The sequence below is a fragment of the Corvus hawaiiensis genome, chromosome 18 (genome assembly GCF_020740725.1).
Source record: "Corvus hawaiiensis isolate bCorHaw1 chromosome 18, bCorHaw1.pri.cur, whole genome shotgun sequence".
Lineage (NCBI taxonomy): Eukaryota > Metazoa > Chordata > Aves > Passeriformes > Corvidae > Corvus > Corvus hawaiiensis.
In genome coordinates, this window is record NC_063230.1 from 14,201,688 (window position 1) to 14,221,131 (window position 19,444).

Below are 19,444 nucleotides of genomic sequence, written 5' to 3' on the forward strand. Positions count from 1 at the left end.
AAAGAGCCTGTGTTTTCTAATTGGCTAACATAAAGTGAAATTGCTAAATCCATATGTAGGCACCAGACTGTGCTTCGTTTCTTAATGGGGCTAATTTTGCTGAGACCTGAGGGACCTGAGCATCACAAATCAGGTTGCCTGTGCAGGTATTTCAGTTTAAGTGACTGGTCCCATTCTTAGCTGTAGGGGCCTACCAAGGAGGCAGGAGTTGCATCTGCATACTTGGAGAGAATGTTTAAATCGCTGCTGGAATCCAGATTATTTTTTAGGATAAGAACATGTGGCTTTATATATTGGAAAATTATCTTGCCCAGATTTTCAGTCAGTCCCAAGCAGCAAGAAAGCCAGAAAGAGGAAGTCCATTGCTGTGACTGAGTTGGTATCATGCCCTTATTTTTAAGATGAATTGGACTTCTTTTGCCTTCTGTAAACATTATTGGGAATGAAATTTCTCTTTGCAATCAGACTGGTATCAAATATCTAACAAATTTTTATGTCTGCTCTTCCACGACCTGTACTATTGCTGGCATTGCTTTATCATGTGGAACTATATGAATGAATAATGAAAGTGTGCTTAAATATACGTTTTCCCATTGCTTGAGTCAACCATTAATGTTGATACACCTTAATTTATTTTGGTTTTATAATTTTAATAATATCACTTTCCTTTACATAATCACCCTTTCAAAGACCCCAAGCCATTTTTTGAGCATTAGTTGAGGCCCCAGGCATTTCTTTCTGCAAAAGACTTTTCAGTTATTTTACATTAGCTTCTACCTGCTTAGAAATGAATGGCCTAAGGTAATTCAGCAGCCCTAGGAGAATTACAGATATGGTGCCTCTATTGTGGGACTACCTTATTTTGGATAACAAACCTTCATCTGAATTCAGAGTTTTATCATCTTGGCATAATTACAGTGAGGAGTTGTATGGTTTATTCTTGACCGGCTGATCTGAAGTATTCTTTGTTTTTCTTATCACCACTGCTTCCACAAAGGATTCCTTAGGTCTTGCTCTCTGCAGGTTTTGACCCGCAGTTTTGGGAAAGATGGTGCATTTTAAGTAGTTAAAAATCTATTTCCAGCTCTTTTGCATTTGAAAGATCTTGGCCTTGTAAGAATGTTTTGTATTAGTTCTCCTCTAGTTACCAGCATGAGACTTCCAGAGGAGCAGAGCTGACAAAATCCCCTTGGAGCAGCAGGACTTTTGGCAGCTGTGAGTTCCTCGTGCCTGCTGCTGTTAGGGGAGGCTGGAGCAGCAAGGCACCAACCTGGCTGGAATATATTTGCTCTTTACCTGTTCTGCTGTGGAGTAAACGAGAACAGATTTTTGGCTCTGAGCATCTGTGCATAAATTCCATCTGAATAGGAGGCAAGTTATGAAATGAGATCAGCTCTGAAAAGTAATTCTAACCACAGCTAATTTTTTTAGAAAAGGAATATAAATTGCTACCTTTTGAGCAGCCAAAGAAAATTAGGGGCTTGTGTAGGCTCTGAGATTTTGGCAGATTTTATATTGATTCGTGTTAAGTCTGGTTTGCTTGGCAGTGTGTTTCAGGGTGGGTGTGAACTCAGTGCATCAAGAGGATGGATGCACCTTCAGCTGGGATGACTGCAGGTCCAGAGTGCTGTGTGACAGCATTAGTTTGATCCACATCACTAATAGCCACCTGTCAGACCTGAGGAGACTTTGCTGGCCTGTCTTGCTCCTTGAGTGTATCTCCGTCTACATTTTCTGATGTGGGGACTCCGCTGGCATCTGTGCTCAGATGAGATAGAAACAATTTTCAGGCTGGTGCAACTTTCAGATGCTGCCTGGCTGGACTGGATTTGAACCAGGCATCTGGAGGAGAGATTCTTTTTTTTTTGTTTGTTTTGTTTTGCTGAGTTTTCTGAGCTGAAGGATGACAGCTGAGGAGAGGGGACTGGAGAGCAAAAGTAAAGAATACTAATCGTGTAAGAGGAAAACAAAGTGAGCCAACTCATGACAAATAGTCGTGTGTCATTAAGGACAGTGTTTACTGTGCCAGAGAATTCTCTCCCGTGCTCCATGAGAGCTCTGACCATGAGACATGCCCTGGGAAGCTTTCCCAAAGTGTGCTGTGTACACTGCTGGGGGCTCGCCGGCCACTTCAAAGTGGCGCCCTGAGCCCAGGTCTGTGAGCCCATGCGAGCGTGCAGATCTAAAGTACACACCAGCCTCCTTTGAAATGGGCTGCAAAGGGTTCCCACAGTTCTCCCTGCTGCAGGGGGTGTCTGCAGAGGAACTGACTTCAGGAATTCAGCTTTCTGTGCCTTTGTGTGATGTTGGACATGTTGTTTGTTCTGTCTGGATTATGGTCCCTTGACTCCAAAATAAGGAGAGCAGCACGCCTCTGCCTCACACGAGCTCTGGGGGATAAGAGCTGCAAGGTTCTGTGGCAGAGGGAAAGGATGGCTGATTATTGCAGCCAGCCATGGGCTGCCATGGCATGCCGGGGTGTTCATCCCAGTCACGACTAAGGTTCAGAGGGAATGTGTGATCTGCAGAGTGCCTCCACCAGAGCTGGTTCTAATTAGTCATTTTTATGAGCTCCAGAGTCAGACAAAAATGAGGAGCCCTCCCCTTGTGTAGTTTCCTGTTTGCTGGGTGCATGTAAAAGAGATCTGGCCCTGGTGTATGTTAATAATGAGCTGATAATGTAAGCCAGCTGAGAGATGTGGAGTTAGTCTGGGCTGCTGCCAAGCAGGAGGTGAAAGTTCAGGAACTGACTCATGTTGCCAAGACCTGGTCCTGTGGAGAAGGTCTGCTCATTAATAGGTTGAGTTTCTCATTAGGGCTACAGAGCATATGCTTACAGCTTTTGGGTTTCAGGCTGAAACCCAATCCCAGTAAAAGCCTGCTGAACAGAGCGGCAGATTTACTGGTAAATAAAGGATTAAAGGAACACTTGGCAGGGTTGTTGGACTGGAAACCTGACCGGTCTTTGAAGATTTCTCCATATTGTAGGTCCTCCCTTTAAATTTATACCAAGAAGAGACGTGTTCTGCTCTTTACCACGCAGCCCAGAGGGCAGGAGCTTTACGTAGTCTGCTCTGTATCCAGCAAGGGTAGAAGATGCTTATATCTGTCTCTTAAATCAATGCATGATAGTGCCTTTAAAGCAACACATCCCATAGAAGTTGTTAGCTCAGAAGAGCCTGGTGTAAACAAGGCTTCCCTCCTACACCCCCCTCACTCAGAGGCCTAATGCAGAACAAGACTCTGCATTAGTTTTCAGAGCAAGCAGCTCAGCATTTACAGCATCTCTAGAACTACTCTTGTTCTCTTTGGTTTTTTGAATGAGAGTCTCCAGCAAACAGGCACAACTGCCTGCTTGGGTTACAGCCTGTGACGTTCATTACAGCTGGCCATGAATGGAGTTCATACTTGGCTAAACAGCTTCAGCAAACTGAAGTGCAGACAGGTTTAAATAGACTTATAAAGGGGAAAAAAAAAATATGTAGCAGTCCAAAAGCCCTACAGCTGACAAGAGTGTTAATACAGTACTTTGAGAATTCAGGGTGGCATTCGCTTTATATTTCTTTATTGAAGGAAAAATGATCCTCATTAGAGTTCTGGTTCTTGAATGTGGATGATGTAATGGCTCTTGTACCACTCTGCCTTAGCTGGCAAGGGCTACCTGGGGAGACGTGGAGCCAAAAGGAACTGCAGGATAGGTGTTGGAAGCTGGTCAGGATAGTAAGAGTTTCCTTTTCTTTTCATGAAATAAAGTCTATTGCTTTGTTAGCTAATGAAGGAGACAGAACTGCAGAAGTGGAGACAGCTGTGAGTTTTATCGAACCCCTCTTCCAGCAGAAGGGTTTCCTTTGTTCCTGCCTGCCCAGAAGCCACAGGCATCTTTAATCATTGCTGAAATCCTATTGTCTAGATCCAATAGCCATGCTAGACCACAGACTTTACTGAAGCCAGATGCCTGACATCACAAAAGTTACAGCAGGGAGAAGGTATCTGGCTCTTGCCTTGCTCAGACACAGTGTGGCCAGTCAGGCTGAGAGCTAGTTCAAGAGCTGGATTTACAGTTTATCATACAGAAGTGAGCTGTAGTTGTGAGTGTGTGCACAAATACTTATTTTGCATGCTTGTGCATGCAGCACGTTTCCTTGTGATGATACTCACTATTGTTGCTACACAAAGAGCTGTGTTATTTCTTTTACGTAAATAAGAACGAGCAGAAGGATTTGTTCTAACTCCAAAGCCTCTCTCCAGTATTACTGACTGAGCTGTGGTGGTGGAGTCCACCAGGAACTAAAACTTACAGCAGTGATGGAATTCCTGCAGCAGAGAGGCTTTCCTGAGAAAGGCTGCCTGGGGATGAGCAGCCGGGGTCCAGCTCGGCTGGGTGTGGATCATGCGTGGGCAGGCTCTTGTGTGGTACCACAGCAGTGCCACGGGCTCCTGCCTGGCCCTGGGCACAGAGTGACTGAGGGTCACAGTGGGGACAGCCAGGCTCTTACAGCCTCCTCAGCCCCGAGTGTGCCTTGGTGTGCTGGCACCTCGCTGCCAATGGAGCCCTGAACGCTCCTGATGAAATCAGCAGCTTTTATTGAGCTGTAACCCCATCCCCTGCTCCGGGCTCTGTCACCAGAGCTGCTGTGGCTGCTGGCAGCAAAGCCAGCAGGGTGTGAGTGCTGCCGAGGCTGCCAGGGGCCAGTGGACAGCAGGCACTGTATTGAGACATCTCTGGCCAGACTCATCAGCCCCTCCATCCCTTAGAGGGGGCAGATAAAAACACTCCTAATGCTTAATAACGTAAATTTGGAGGAGATCTTATGTAAACATATTCACTGAGCCCTCATTAATTTCCCTTAGGAGCCAGGCTGAATGAAGATGAGTTTCAAAGAAAGGAAGAAATTAAATTTATCATTAAGGACTGCACATGTTGGAAAAAATTGTAGGAGGCACTCTGTGTTTTTTGCTGTGTGAATTAGGGATCTGTGGCAGGGACGTGGGGGAGGAGGAAGGTTTGGAAGTTATATTGGGAAAGGATAAAAATAGTGCTTGCAGAATGTATAGCAGGGCTCTATTGCATTGATTTGCAGGGAGCGCTCAGTGATTCTTGAGCACAACAGCACTTTAGGAGCACAACACGTTCAACCTCTTAAAAAGATGGTGCAAGTCATCTGCTCTGTGCAGTTTTGTGGTGCTCAGCATAACAAACTGGCATCCATCATTGTCATTTGTCTTTGCCAATGATGTTAAGGACACTGGAGAAGCCGCAGGAAGGTAGGATTCTGTTTGCCACCCGCTCCAGAAAATGCAGAATTGCTCTGCTGTACCTTCAGAGCTGCACAGGCCAACTCTGCCTCTGATGTTATTGCCCTCCCTGAAGTGCACCAGACTGTTGCTGTGCTTTGACCATAAATTAAATCCAGGGTCTTGCACGGTGTCTTCATCTTAGGCAGGCCTTTATTTTTGGCGTCTGAATTTAGTCCTTTTGTATAAACTTTGTCTTGGAAAGAAGAACTTGGTCCCATTGGCTTCTCCATCCTAATTCCAGAACTGGATTTTCCAGATGGGTTCCCCCAGACACTCTACTCAGGTATGGCACTGTTGGAGTGTGTTGGTTTGGCCCTTCCTGGCAAGACATTAAAGCAAATAAAAGACTTTAGAGAGGGACTTCTCAATCATCTTCTCTACCTTAATAAAAACAGAATTAAAACCGCGTGTTCATCATTCTTCTGCTGCATTTTCTCACTGTGATTTAGCATTCTGTCAGGTCTGCTTGTGTCCTCTGGAAGACTCCCTCTTCTGCATCTCATTCTTCCTCTTGTAGTTTTGACTTTCCCCTTGTCCCTGCCAACACCACAACCACTTTGTTCTCCCTGTCATTTCCTGCCTCACTCACGTTTCTGGTGCAGGTAAGAAGAGATGACAGAAGGGCTGAAGTTGGGGACTGGGGCTTGAGGAGCCCCTTCCCTCCTGCTTCTGCCCCTCAGTACCAGGGGTCACCAGACCAGTGGCTGCTGTGGAGAGCTGGGGTGCTCCCACAAAGCTTTTGAGTCAGGACAGGGTACTTGAGAGGACAGAATTTGGGGGTTGGGGAGCAGCTGCTCACCCCAAGATCCTTTGCTCTCTTAGCAGCAGCTGGGGCACTTTAAAAGCAGCCCTTGGAGGTGCTGTGAGCACAAAGACACCAGTGCTCCAAGCATCCCTTTTGATTAATCTCTGGGAAAGAAGGTGTTTAACCAGATAAATTTCCGCTTGGTTTCTGTCCTGCTGCTCTTCTGGAATGATGAGTTGCTTTGTGCTCTGTGACAAAGAATTACTTGGAGGTTAAAGGTGACACTGAGTTCATTTCCCGAATGGGCAGGGCTGTCCCCCACCCCCTCAGCCTCATTTCTCAATTAATCTTCTCATAAATCCTCATTGCATTTTGGAAATGGAGATGATTAGCAGGGTTGTAGCCAGGATATTGGGATATTCTGCCGGGGTTTAAGTCACAGTTTGCATACAAGCAACTATTTAATACATGCAAGTATTAAAAATGTGCGTGCATTGCATCTGTTTGTTAGTGTTCCAAATCCCTCCGTGAAGGAGAGGAGGAAGAAGTAAAGAAGGATAAGTGGCTGCTTTACTCTTAAATTAAATTTTCATATAAATAATAAACTTTTTTTTTTTCTCAAGAAGCAATTAGAAAATATTTCTGGGGCTGGGTCATTGCTGGCAAAGCATGTGGTGATTTTTCTGTCTTCTATGAAACTTCATTGATTTATACCAGTGGTGAGAGTTTCCTAAGAGTGAAGTTCTGCAACATTTAAAGCTGATCCAAGTCAGTACTTCCGTGGTCTTCTTTTCTGCACGATGTAGATGTTTTACACCAAATTTGCACAGATTCCTGGAGACGCCAGGCAGCGGAGGTTGAGGCTCTTGGTTCCCACTCGGAAAAGCTGACAGACTAGAGTCTAATCCTGGAAGCATTTGCTACCTTGCCTTGCCAAGTTCCATCCATCATCAGTAAGACTCTCACATCCTCTTACCTTCCTTGCTTTGGTGCTTTCACCTGCTCCACGTGCCGAGCCGCTGTCCCTGCTCCACGCGCAGGATCGCGTGACCTGTGCTGTGCTCTGCCTCCCTGGAGCATCCCCAGCACCACTGCTGAGCTGTGGCACTGCCCCACACTGTCACCAGCAGCTTTTCCAGGTGACTTGCACACACTGTGGAAGGGGCATTCAGAAGTTTGCTACTGAGCTTGAGCTTTGCAGATCTGGACCTAAATTGAGGAACTGCAACAAGTACTGGACAGGACCACGGAAATAATTTTTGCTGGTAGCGTTTTTCTTCCTCTGAAAAATAAAGCTCCTTCGTGACCCTAAGATAAGAAGCTGAAAGGTTTATTGAAGGCAGTTGTGTAAAACCACCTCACATCTCGGTTACCTCCCCTTCAGTCAGTTAGCAGTGCTCTCCTGTGCACAGTCTCATTATGCTGACAGGTCTAAGGAAAGTGCTCTGGAAGGAATGAAACTGCTCTCCAGGAGGGATTTTGCTCTCACAGGTGTCCAAGGGTTGTTGATCCACAGTCTCTTGGGGCGTGGAAGAGTCTCAGCCATGTAAACAAACTCCCAGAGAATCCGTGTGGCAGTTGGAATGTTATTCTAGAGATGACTGCGATTGTCTTTAAAGCACGGGACACCACCTGATGCTTATTTCAGTGCTTGAAAACAATTCTTTCCCAGCTGTGACATCCAAATCTACAGCTCTTCACAGGTCAGGAGTTCCTGTTGCTACACAGTGTTCCCGTTGGCTGGAATGGGGTTCTTGGCTGTTAGCAGGAGCAAGGTTGATTTGCCCAACCTTTACAAAAACCATGCAGCTTCCCACACATTTGTTATCGTTCTGTATGTAAAGGAGGTTTGAAAATGGAAGGATTGGGTTTGTGGATGACAATATCAGATGAGTCTAGAGATGTCTGATTTTTGTGCTTCGCTCTGATAGAACCTCCTGGAAAACACTGCCTGACTTCCCTATCTAGAGAGTGGGGAAAACGATGGCAGCTGTTGTATGTTCAGTTGCTGGGGTGGGATGAGAGGTCTGAAGGGGTTTATTCACAGCAGCGTCCAGGACTCTGGGAATACAAGCCCTGAGATGTGGGTTGCCAGTTATGAACATATTAAGATGTGTGCTAAAAGTGTGTTACAAACCCTGGGGAAAGGCTGGCTCAGCTCTGCTTGTAAGAAATCCCTTTTTTCTTTTCAGCCTAGGAATTACTCACTGCCAGGTTATACCTGGCTCTTTGAGTAGCATCCCTCATACTTGTGTAATGCAGAGCCCAGTGGAGGCTGGGTCTCAGTGTAGGGCTTTTGGCAGCAATGTGAGATGAAGTCCTGTTGTTTATGTCACTGGCTGTATTTTTAATTAGCACCTATTTACAAGAAAAAATATTTTTTTTCTTTCTGGATGGTAAGGGGAAAAACATTGTAATTTATTCATTGAGTCCTCTGTGTCCTCTTTCTACACTTTTGCAGCTGAAAGCTTCATCCTGCACGGGTCTGAGCTCTGGTACTCTTGGTTCTCGTGGCAGTGAAGAGTGCTGAGCAAATTGCCCCATTCAGGCTCTAGGACCCTAATCTCTCTTTAAACAAGGAGCTGTGCAAAGCGATTCAGTGTCTGAACAGAGGAGTGAGTGAGTGCCTATCAGCATCTGACAGAGCCTTAAACAGCAGAGAAAGCACGGAGCTATTAAAAACTAGAGAAGGAGACGCAGGACAAGGAATTGATTCATTGCCAAGGCCAGAACTTGTTCAAGTTTGTAACTTACATCTTGCATGTTCCCATTTTTATGGCACTTGAGTGCTTTAAAAAAACCCCAGATAACTGTGATATTCGTGCATTTCGATCATGATGGCATTCTGGCCAAACTTTAAAACGTTGTGGGGGCTTTGGTGAGCCATCCTGTGAGGCTAAATTTGATACATCCCCTGCAGAGAAGTGTCTTTCACATAATTGTACTGCCATGAAAATTAGGCTTCTTCAGCTGCGTGTCGTCAATGGAAGATGACCAGTGCAGGTCTCTGGAAAGGTACTGGTTAAGGCAGAAAATACTGACCACATTGTCTACTTTTTTCCCACTTTGTTATTTCCACTGGGTTATTTTTGCCTGCTTTAAAGACCAGAAAAAAACCCCAGACAGACAGTTGTTTTACGTGGTCTTTTGTGTGATGAACTCAGCGTGTTTTTGACTCATAAGTCAATCAAACTGAATGATAGCTTCTCTCATTTCATCGCTGGGGAAACTGGGTTGCAGAGGTTTCCTATGGCTACCATATGTTTTTGATGGAGCTGGCAATAAACTCTGGTGTCCTAAATCCTTCCCTGCTCTCCAGCTATCAGACAGGATAAGCTTAAGTGCTATTTGCTTTGTACTTGCAGTACTGACACAATGAATGGATGCAGAATCCATGGAGTTTGCCACAATGAGGGAAACAGGGCTGCAAGGAAAGGCCAACATGTGACATTTTGCCCACTGTATGTTGCTCACAGGACACTGACATTTGGCCAGCACAAAACCCAAGTACCTGAATAGTGCCTGTATAGAAGTTTTCCAACTCTTTTCTCTTAACAAAAGCTTTCATTAGCGGAAATTCGAGCTCCAGATACTTATCTTTGATTCCACACAGCAAACTCACTTAAATAGGTCAGATGGCCTTGGCAGCACAGACAATTGGGAACGTCAGCCCTGAGAGGGGGAGTGATTCCGGAAATCTTCACTGACCTTTGCATGTACACTGTTGTTTTACAGACTCTTAAGGTCATCAACCAGCCTGAGAAAACCGTTTATAGATTTCAGTCCTGAATGTGAGGCAGTCTCTGTAAATAGAGGGTGAGAGAGAAGATAGACCTGTAATAAAAGGATATTTTGATATTTTGCAGCCAAAGGGTGAGATGTACAGAACTGCAAAAGACATTGGAGGGCTGTTATTAAAATACTGGAAATGCATTTCTAATGTGCAGTTTCCTGAGAGTTTTGTGTTTCCAAATGAGACTTTAAAGATTCTCTCTTCTGTTAGTGAAAAGGCTGTGCCTCACAAGCAGCTATTTGTGGTTCATACACGTGTCTGTTGTGTTGGTAATCCTGAGGAAAATGGAACAACCTGACAGATGTTGGATAAGGCTTTATAATGCAGAGGTCTAATCCTGGCTTCTAATCGATGCAACTAAAGCAAGGAGTTTTACATGTAGTTAATGACACTGCTCTGGATGGTCTGCACATCAGTCCAGGCATTCAGATCGGCCTTTTAATTCTGAATGAGCTCCCTGGCAATGAGCTCTATCATCTCATCATGCTTTGTTTGAAATAGTTTTTTCTCCACTTCGAATTCCCTTCACTTAGTTTCGGTGACCATCCCGTTGTTTCCGTGTTTTAAAGGAGTGCAGGGGTCCTGGTGTACCTTTGTTCAGTCCTTGCTTTAGGTGCTTGTCGTGCTCCTGACAGCTCTGAAATGCCACTGTTCTGCCTCTGCTGGCGAAGAATGGGGCAAGCGTTCACTTCTATGCTAAACCCAGGATTGTCTGTTGAACTTCAGTGAAGATTTGAGCTGTAGTTATATGCAAAGAATAAATTCACTAAGGATATACTCTCAAAATGTGAGAGAAGTCTATTAAATAGAGTATTATTGCAATTTTTCATTTAAAAATATACTGAATGAAGTTAATCTCTCCCACTGAAATAAAATAGGAAATTTGTTCATGATAATGGATTATAATGTCTCCTGACAGTCTTTGCGATGTGGTTTAATTGAACTCTGATCTAAGCTAAATAAGACTCTGTCGACATCTGGGCTTAAAATATGTCTGGTTGGTTACTAGACTCTGTACCCACAGATGTGTGAATGGGAATTTACCATCCCAGGTCCATCTGCAAAACCCTGCAGGTACAAACCTATCCTTGGACTTCAGCTTTCAGTTTAGTGAACCCTGGATTCAAAAGAGAACTGGTAAAATAACTTTGTTAGCATTAATTTTATTTGATGAAATTGCCCTGACCAGGTGCTCACAGAATATTTGAGGTTAGGCTGCAGTTTCCCTCAAATGTTTGCTCTATGGATTTCTTTGCCAGATTTGTTTGCAGAGCGTATTTTTAGCTTCACAAATTGGTCATCGTAAGCACTTGACACATGACATTGCCTGTGTGCAATTAGTCCAAGAGTCTCTCTGTTCTCGGAGGATGAGGAAGCAGATCTGATGGGCACACACGGGGAACAGAAGATATGGCTTCTGCGGTTACCCTGCCATCCAGCTGATTTTTTGGAATGGTCACAGCACTGTATCTTTTTAGCCAGAAGGGAGTATGAGGCTCCAGTTATCCCTGTACTTACACAGTAACTTCTGCTGAGAAAAACGTGCCTTTCAGGAGGGAATCCAGTCTGGATGTGAAGACATGAATGAAGCTTTGCTCCCTTTGCTGTAATATTTAATCAGTTAAAAATCTGTTCCATATCCTGAATTTGAGCTTGTTTGGTTTAAGATTCCACTCAGCCTTTCCATCAGCAAAATTTCCTTTTTCTAGATGTTAAGAAAAGGGAACTTGGAGGGGATGAGAGTACAGCTAAGGTCATTCTGAGGTCTGAATGAATGTATTTGCTGAGCTCTAGTTCTAAGCAAAATACTGTTACAAAGATTTTGTACACTGTGAAGTCACTAAATGTGACTGAATGTGGTGCTGGCACAGAAAATGAAGGGAAAATGAACCAGAAAACATAGCTGTTGACATTTTGTGGTGAAGGAAACATCTGTGCTGATTGAAGTGAATCTTTCTTACTTTTATTCTTTCCCTATTCTGTAGTTCCTGAGCTGGAATATGTGATTTGCTCTGCCAGGAGCAGGACAGGTTTGTAGTGGAAGATGGAGTCAGAAGAGAATTTCAGGATGGGGACTTTTGTGAGGGCATGGTTTGTGTAAGGTGCTCATCTGGGTGCAGGGGCAGGTGGGAAAGGGTGTCCATGGAAGGAACAGGGATCATCTTCACAGCATTTGCAGGATTTTAGGTGAGGGTGGTACAAATAATATTAGGTGGGGTTTGTTTCTTAAAACTGTGGTGGTGTGGAATTGGAACAAAAATTAAAATCAGTGTGGCATTCAATTATAGCTGCGTTCAGGAATGGAGGAAAGGTAATGGTAAAGCTGGTGGAAAAAGGAGGGAGAAGATCCTGCCTTAAAAGTTACAGAATCCTTCGTGGGAGCTCCAGCTGTGCTGGGGTGACAGGAGAGCACAGAGGCACAGGAATCTGTTCAGTACTGCTCCTCTGGGCTGTTTCCTGGAAGGGGCAGTGATAAATGTGCCTCTGAGGGCCAGACAAGGTGCAGAGAAGGCTTCTCACATTTCTCCTCCTTTGCATGGGCAGATGTCTCCTGCTCCTCCCTGACTTCTCTGGCTCAGAACCTCCTGGCTGAGGGGACAGGCAGATGGTTGCCTTGAAGGCTCAGTGGCTCATCAAACATCAGGCACTGAAGGTCCGTGGCCACTGGCCAGCAATCTCCCACCCACGATCTAAACCCTTAATTCCCTGCCCAAAAGAAAGTCAGTTCAAACCAACCTCATGAAAGAACAGCTCAAAGATATTAAGCTTTTATGACTGTTCCAGTGAATCCAGCACCCAGGGCTCCAGCTCCATGTGAAATACCCCCGAAGAAAATTCCTCTTACGCGGCAATCCAAGAAATAAGAGTAATGCAGATCAGAGCTCCCTGCTTCACATCCAGTGAACTCACTGGGTTGTAGGAATTTGAGCTGGTCTGTCACACTGGAGCCAGTGATGTGCTTAACAGATGCCTGCTTGGGTTCAGATGAAGTGCTGCAGCAGCATATGATGCCAGAAGAAGGATTAAAAAGTCACCAGGCTGTTACAAAGGAGAAGTAATTACTTGTAAGCCTTCACTTTTGTTCTTGGCTAAATCTGGCTTTGTTTGATGGTTCTTAACCTCTTCCATGCAGGACTTCATCTCTGGGCAGCTGTAACTCCTGTTGGATGATGGAAGGGGGTAAAGCATTTACTGCCTGAGTATTGCTCCCACAGCTGATACTGCCATGGAGGTACAGCACTTGCATTAAAACAAAGTGTACATCTGAACCTCTGCAACTGTGGTTTTGTGGTTGAGCAAAAAGCATTTAAAATGCAAAAATCTATTCCAGAGCACCTGAAAGCACTGATAGGCAGACCTGCTTTTTTTAAAAATCAGTTTTTCAGGTAGATAAAGTAAACAATGCTTAATGGTTGTTTAAAATAATAACTTGTGAAGTGAGACTCAGGAAAAACTGTGGCATCTTGTTTAAATAGATTCTCTGATAAATTAAAGAACTTTGAAACTGACCTGATCAAGCATACAAGAATGTTCTCTGGAAATGTTGGTAATTAATTATACCAGGACGTGAAAGTTATTGGGTAGAGATGAAGAGAATAGAACAAATCCCTTAAGTGATGGCCTGCAGTTGCTGATGCACATTGTTGGGGTTCTAAAAATAAAACAGACAATTTTAACTACCAGTTTTATCAGTGAAAGGCTTAAAGTGCTTAAATAAATTGTCTAAAGTACAGCCTTCAGTATCGAAATACAGGAATCCATTATGCATGGTGTGAAAGTGGGTGGAAGTCTTTAGACTACAATAAAAAAAAGTAAAGCCTTTCTTTCTTGTTGCTGTCAGTCTGGCCACATGGGTTTTGCTGCTTGTGCTCAGCTTACTGAGGCAGAAGTTGCATGACTGTTCTTCTTAATATTGGGCCAAGTCCTACATACCTCATGCGTGTGATTAACCGAGGATAAATGAAGTGCCTGCAAAAATGAGCCCACTGTCTGTCTGAGGATAATGTGCTACAGCAAAAGTCCTGGGAACTGCATAGAAACAGCTGCTAAGTCTCAGGCTTAGGTCCTGCCCAACAGCCCTTTGAAATCACAGGACTTCACTTGCCTGCTGACTTTATTTCTGCTTTTCGTGGCTCTGTTGAAGCCAGAGATTCCCTCAGGAGCAGTGGGGCCGTATCTGGAGTATCCCTGGCTGTGGAAACACTTCAGCAGACAGTATCGGTGTGCCTAAAGCAATCCATGCTTTCCTTCACAAAGTGTTCATGTGCTTCCCTTGCCCACAGCCCCTGCCCTCTGGTACCTCTTGGCCTGAGCAGCAGGACACCTAAGAAAGAAATTCTTATCAGTCACCAAGTCAAATTCAGTAGCCAAACTGGCCACTCAGAAGCTGGGTTCTTGTCTAGCCAAGCAGGTGTTTTAATTTAAAAGGATGTTGGCCTCTGTCATGTAAGATGTCATTGGTTTCCCTTTGCAGAGGGCTGCAGGGAGGTGAGCATATCCACCCAGGGCGGGTGAGGGGGCTTACAGAGGAAACTCCTGCATCAGGAATCCCAGTTCTTGTTCTGCTCCTGGACCAAAGAAATCTGTAGGTTTTCCTCTTCCCTTGAAAGGTCCATGGTCCAAAGTGGATCTTCCTTGCGTTCCTTAAGTGTTAGAGTACTCTGGGATGGAAGCCTGACAGACTCAGGTAAGGGGAAATCAATCAGTTCAGGAGGTGGCATTTGTAACATCTTTTTCAGCAGAATTAGAATGTGTGCCAAGGATTGGAGACTTGCAGGGCTGTAACAGTGGGCTACAATGATGTTTTATGTTTTAAATGTGATTCTGCCTGACAGAGAGTGTGCTGTGCTGGTAATTAACTGTTTCTTTTCCTATTTTTACCTTTTTATTGTTGTTGTGCTTAAATTTCTGTCCAGTCAGGGCAGTTTGCTCATTTATGAGAACTATTCCTACCATCCAGTGGTGGTGCATGAATTAAAGATGAGTGAACTCATCTTAATTCTTTATTTCAAATTTATGGCTGCCGTCCTTTGAGAGTTCTGATTTCCCCCTCCTCTACATTTGTCTTCTTCTTTTCTTAATTACCTCACACCTGCCTTCCAGAGCTCTTCCCTTCCCTGCACTCTGGCACTGCACGCTCCACAGGACTGCAGTGGGGTTGTCTGTCAGCAGCACCATTTGGTGTCATGACAGGTATCGATTGTTTATTCACTACTTGAAAACATTTAATTAAATTTGACTGCATAATTAGCACGTTAGCAGCCAGACATACCAGGGCAGCGAATGTGATTTGCAGAAATCCCCAGGCTGCAGCCCTTTGTGAGGAAGGTGGTGAGACAGTGTCACTGGGGGGGTGTTTCAGGATCCTCAGGTGTTCTGAGTTCCAGATGAATCCGTGCATTCTGTGTTGCCCTTGTGGTTGCCTTTCTTCTTTAAAGAGCTGAACCTACACAGAACATTAAATCCTGATTCTGATGGGATTCCCTGAGAACATTGGGACTGAGGGCAAGCTCTGTTTTTAAATACTCAAGACAGTCCAGCACTAGATGGATCATCATTCATTTACCTTCTGTACCTATAAGCCAACCCCTTCAGTATGAGTTAAGAAGAGGGGTTGTGAGAGTGGTATGATATAATCAACATGTATTTTAACTGTTCTCCACTGTCATCTACCCTAATTTAGACAACAAATTTTGCCTTTCAGCAGTAAGTGTTGTTAATCTTACCAGGAAAACAACATTTAGGTCAAAAGGGATCTGATGTTCAGCTGAAACTTGAAATTAGCCAGCATGTGCTGATTCCCTGTGTCCATCTTATATATTAGGACTTGTTGAAATAGTTACAGATTGTGATGCCCATTTGCATTCAAAGAACTTAGGAAATTGGGGTACTGTCAATATTACACCACAGAGACGTGGGCTATAGTGCCAGAAACAGTAATACAAGAGCGTGGTTTCTTGACAGACAGTGAAATGGGGTGTGTGTGTGTGAGAGTCCTTAGAAAAGCAGTTTCTTTGCCCATAGAGCAGAAACGTTTGCCTTTGATCCGCTGGCCAGCGCTCCTGCAGGGCTGGTGATGAGCAGCCCTTGGGGGCTGTGGGTCACTGGGCTCTCCTGACATATGCTCCATTTTATTTTCTTCAGAAAATGTAATACAAAAAAGAATTACCTACCTGTAAACATGTAGCTACCCTGTAAATATTTTTGCATGGAACAATGCTTGTCCCTAACTTAGCAGGTGGCTCCACTGAAGTTGTGCTGTGTCCCTTTGAATCCATAAGCTGACTTGATCTAACTCACCTTTTCTTTTATTAGTGACAGAGTGTCGAGGGGTCTTGGACAATAATCAGCGATTTTCTTCATTACCAACGTACCTACCTGTGAGCTATCGGCTCTTCAACGCCGAGACATCTTTCTTCCTCAGAGAAGCCAACCAGGACTTCATGAGAAATTCCAGTTTGCAATCCAGGGTGGAATCGTTCTTCCCATACAAAGCCAAGAGACCGCCTGTGTTAAACGCCAGCTACGGCCCCTTCTCCGTCGAACAGGTCGTGCCTCAGGACCTCATGTTAACGTCCCACTTTTTTGGATCCGCCAACAAGTTCACTTACAACTGGAAGCTTCAGGCCTACATCATGAGCACCAAGATCTACCTGAGCAAGCCCAGGGTGCAGGTGCTGTTCTACATCGTGGGCAGGGACTGGGACGAGTACAGCCCCTCGGAGCGGCTGCCCTGCCTGCGCGTGTTCGCCTTCCGCGAGACGCGCGAGGTGCGGGGCAGCTGCCGCCTCGGGGGGGACCTGGGGCTCTGCGTGGCACAGCTGGAGCTGCTGCCCAGCTGGTTCAACCCCCCCACGGTGCTCACGGGCCGTAAGAAGGCAGCGGAGCAGCTGGACGGGAGCCCTGTGGAGCTGTACTACACGGTGCAGCCCGGGGACGAGAAGGGCGAGTGCACGGCCGAGGATATCCGCAAGGGCAACGCCATCCGGCCCGGGAAGGACGGCGGGGATGAAACCACGTCCCACCTGCAGAGGATTGGCTCTGTCAGCCTCTACCGAGGCCAGGAGGCCTCCCAGCTCACGGAGCTACGGCTGGACAGCAACATTGTGGTGTGGCTGCCCTCCAAGCCGGTCAAACAAGGGGAGGTTGTGAATGTTTACGTGACAATTGCCAACAATTCCACGGTGGAGCAGTTCATCCTCAGGTGAGGCGGGTTGGCTGTGCGTGTTTCTGGTGTGGTGTCGCACAAAGGTGTTGGGGACGTGGGCCGAATCTCAGCTAACTTGAAGTGCATCCTCACTGATGGTTACTCCCAGTCACTGGAATATCTTATTTTCCTCTTTGCATGCCGTGACGAGGATTGAAAGCCCCCGTCACCGGGAGGTTTTTAGCGTGTCTGCCGTGCCGTTTATCACAGGCCCACAGTGTGCAGCAAGGTACAGAACCGCTGCTTTGGCGGGGCCGTTTCTGTGCCGTGACAGACAGTAAGGCATCAGAAAAGTTCTCTGCTTTACGGCGCTTTTCAAATCAAGTTTTTATTGCACAGGCACGGAGCTTGAATGTAGAAGAACTTCAATTACCTGCTTTTCTGTAAGAGCTCTGGCAGAGCTTGCCTCTCCCACACACAGAGTGGTTTTGTTAGGAGAGCTCTGTAGGGAGGGTTTAACTATCCCCTTGCAGTTAAGCGGTGTTTGTCTTTGGCAGCACATCTACCCTTTAAAATAAGGCCCAACGTGTTTGATATTGCCGCTGACTGTAAGGGGCTGTTAGAAGTGAGTGCCATTATTTTGGACGGGAGTGGGAACACAGGAACTGCCTTACTGGGTCAGATCACTTCCCTTTTATTTTCATTTTTAGCAGTTCCCCTACTGATCAGATGAAAATCCTTTGAGGATGACAAAGACTGGAAAACTTGTTAATCACTGAAAAATTTGATGTATCTTTTTTTAACTTGTTACCAGGCTTTAAATTCAGTGGAAATCTCCACGGTGATAAGCAACAATTGCTCTCTAAAGCCTCAGGGAATCAGTTTCCCAAAAGATTCTGCACATGAAAGTATTTATTTCTAAGGCTTATATGAATTAGATTAATACATAGTTGACAACTACCGAGGAGAATAGCCTTTAGAACAGGAAGTGTCGCTTGGCAGATAAAAGGCTTTTATTTGAAAAAAGGGGGATTTTCGTCATCTCAGAACCGTTCTGGTGTTTGCAGCTTTGGTTAAATTGGCGAGATAATCTCCCAGACACCTGTTTACTGAGTGAAACCTCCATGGTAGAAGTATTTTCTGATGCTGTTACTTCTCTTCTAGTGAAAATCCCTTTACACAGAGTAGTAGGAACAGAATACCTTTGCACATAACAAACATAGCTGTGGTGAAAGGAGAAATCCAAAGGCAGTGAGCTGGGTGTGTGTTGGGTGAATGGGAGTGGGGATCACTCTCTGAAGGTCAGTGTCACAGCCTCTATTTTCCTGAAAAGTGAGTTGAAGATAAACAAGCTTGTTGAAATCTGGGGATGTATTTCTTTGCCCAGAAATTATTCTGACTGAGAGGTGCAGGAGACAGAGATGAGAATGTGGGATGTTGGTAGTTGCCTGTGTGACTTGCTGTTATGGACAGAGAGGACTGGCTTTAGTTTCAGATAAATCAGGTGACTGATTTATCTGAACTGCGTAGTCTGACATGTGTTGATGTGTTGGTGGTTCTGTGCCAGCACAAATGCAGAGCTCAGACCGTGTTCTCCTGCTGAAAAACCCTTTTGGTGGAAAGAAGATTTGCATTTTTGCTTAACATTGCTTTGAACCAGATGCAAGAACACAAGAGGCTGAAAAACTAAGATTTTTTTAAAGTGGCTTTTTCTTACTTCCAGTGCGGATGGGCAGGTGGTTGTTGTCTTCAGGTGTAGTACAGGGCTGACTGACTTTCTAGAAGCCAGCACTCTTCAGGGTGCTTCCTCCTCTCCACGACCAAGGCAAGAAAATGAATGTGAGATATTCCAAAGCAATCTTGGTTTTGAAATCTGTCTCACGGGCATGGTGGGCTTGCCGATCTACCGGAGCTGTGGATCTGTGCAGCTGCTAAGGCACGAAATGGGAGCTTTGTTTAAGGTGTCCGGGAGGGTAACTCCATGTAAAAGAAATGGGTTTTACTGCTTTCCTGCCACTGTAGTGGGGAGGGACAGGTGATCCTGCTGGCAGAGGCTGTGTGGGACCATCCCATGAGCTCTGTGGCTTGTTCTGTTGGCTGCAAAGGTGGTTTCAGTGGCAGAGGGCTGGTGAAAGGCTGGCAAAGCCAAGTGAAGCTTCCTGGGTGGAAATCTGTCGTCTTCGGTGCAACTTCCAAGGTGTGGAAGGGAAGGAGTGTGAGCCAGGAACCCATGGAGTGTCTGTGTCTCAGAAAGAGAGCAGAGCAGCCACGGAGCAGCAGTGCATATGCTGGGCCTGCCTGGGGGTCCCCTTAACCTTCTCCGTGGCCATTTGCCTGCTTGGAGAGAGCTGCGTGCTCTCATCCTCTTGGGTTCCCAGCAGAGCAAGCCTTACATCCTATGACATGCACTCACATTTAATCATCCTAAAGAAAAACACACCACACATTATCCCCAGGCACA

At 45.4% G+C, this 19,444-nt stretch overlaps 1 protein-coding gene across 1 annotated transcript in view; it reads left to right on the top strand.

Moving 5' to 3' along the window:
- The window catches only part of TMEM132C (transmembrane protein 132C), a 191,477-nt gene that overhangs the window by 39,350 nt on the left and 132,683 nt on the right, over nucleotides 1-19,444 (top strand). Inside the window, exon 2 of the mRNA XM_048322621.1 lies at nucleotides 16,152-17,040. Within this exon, the coding sequence (XP_048178578.1) occupies nucleotides 16,152-17,040 (889 nt within the window). The remainder of the gene's footprint in view (nucleotides 1-16,151; nucleotides 17,041-19,444) is intronic.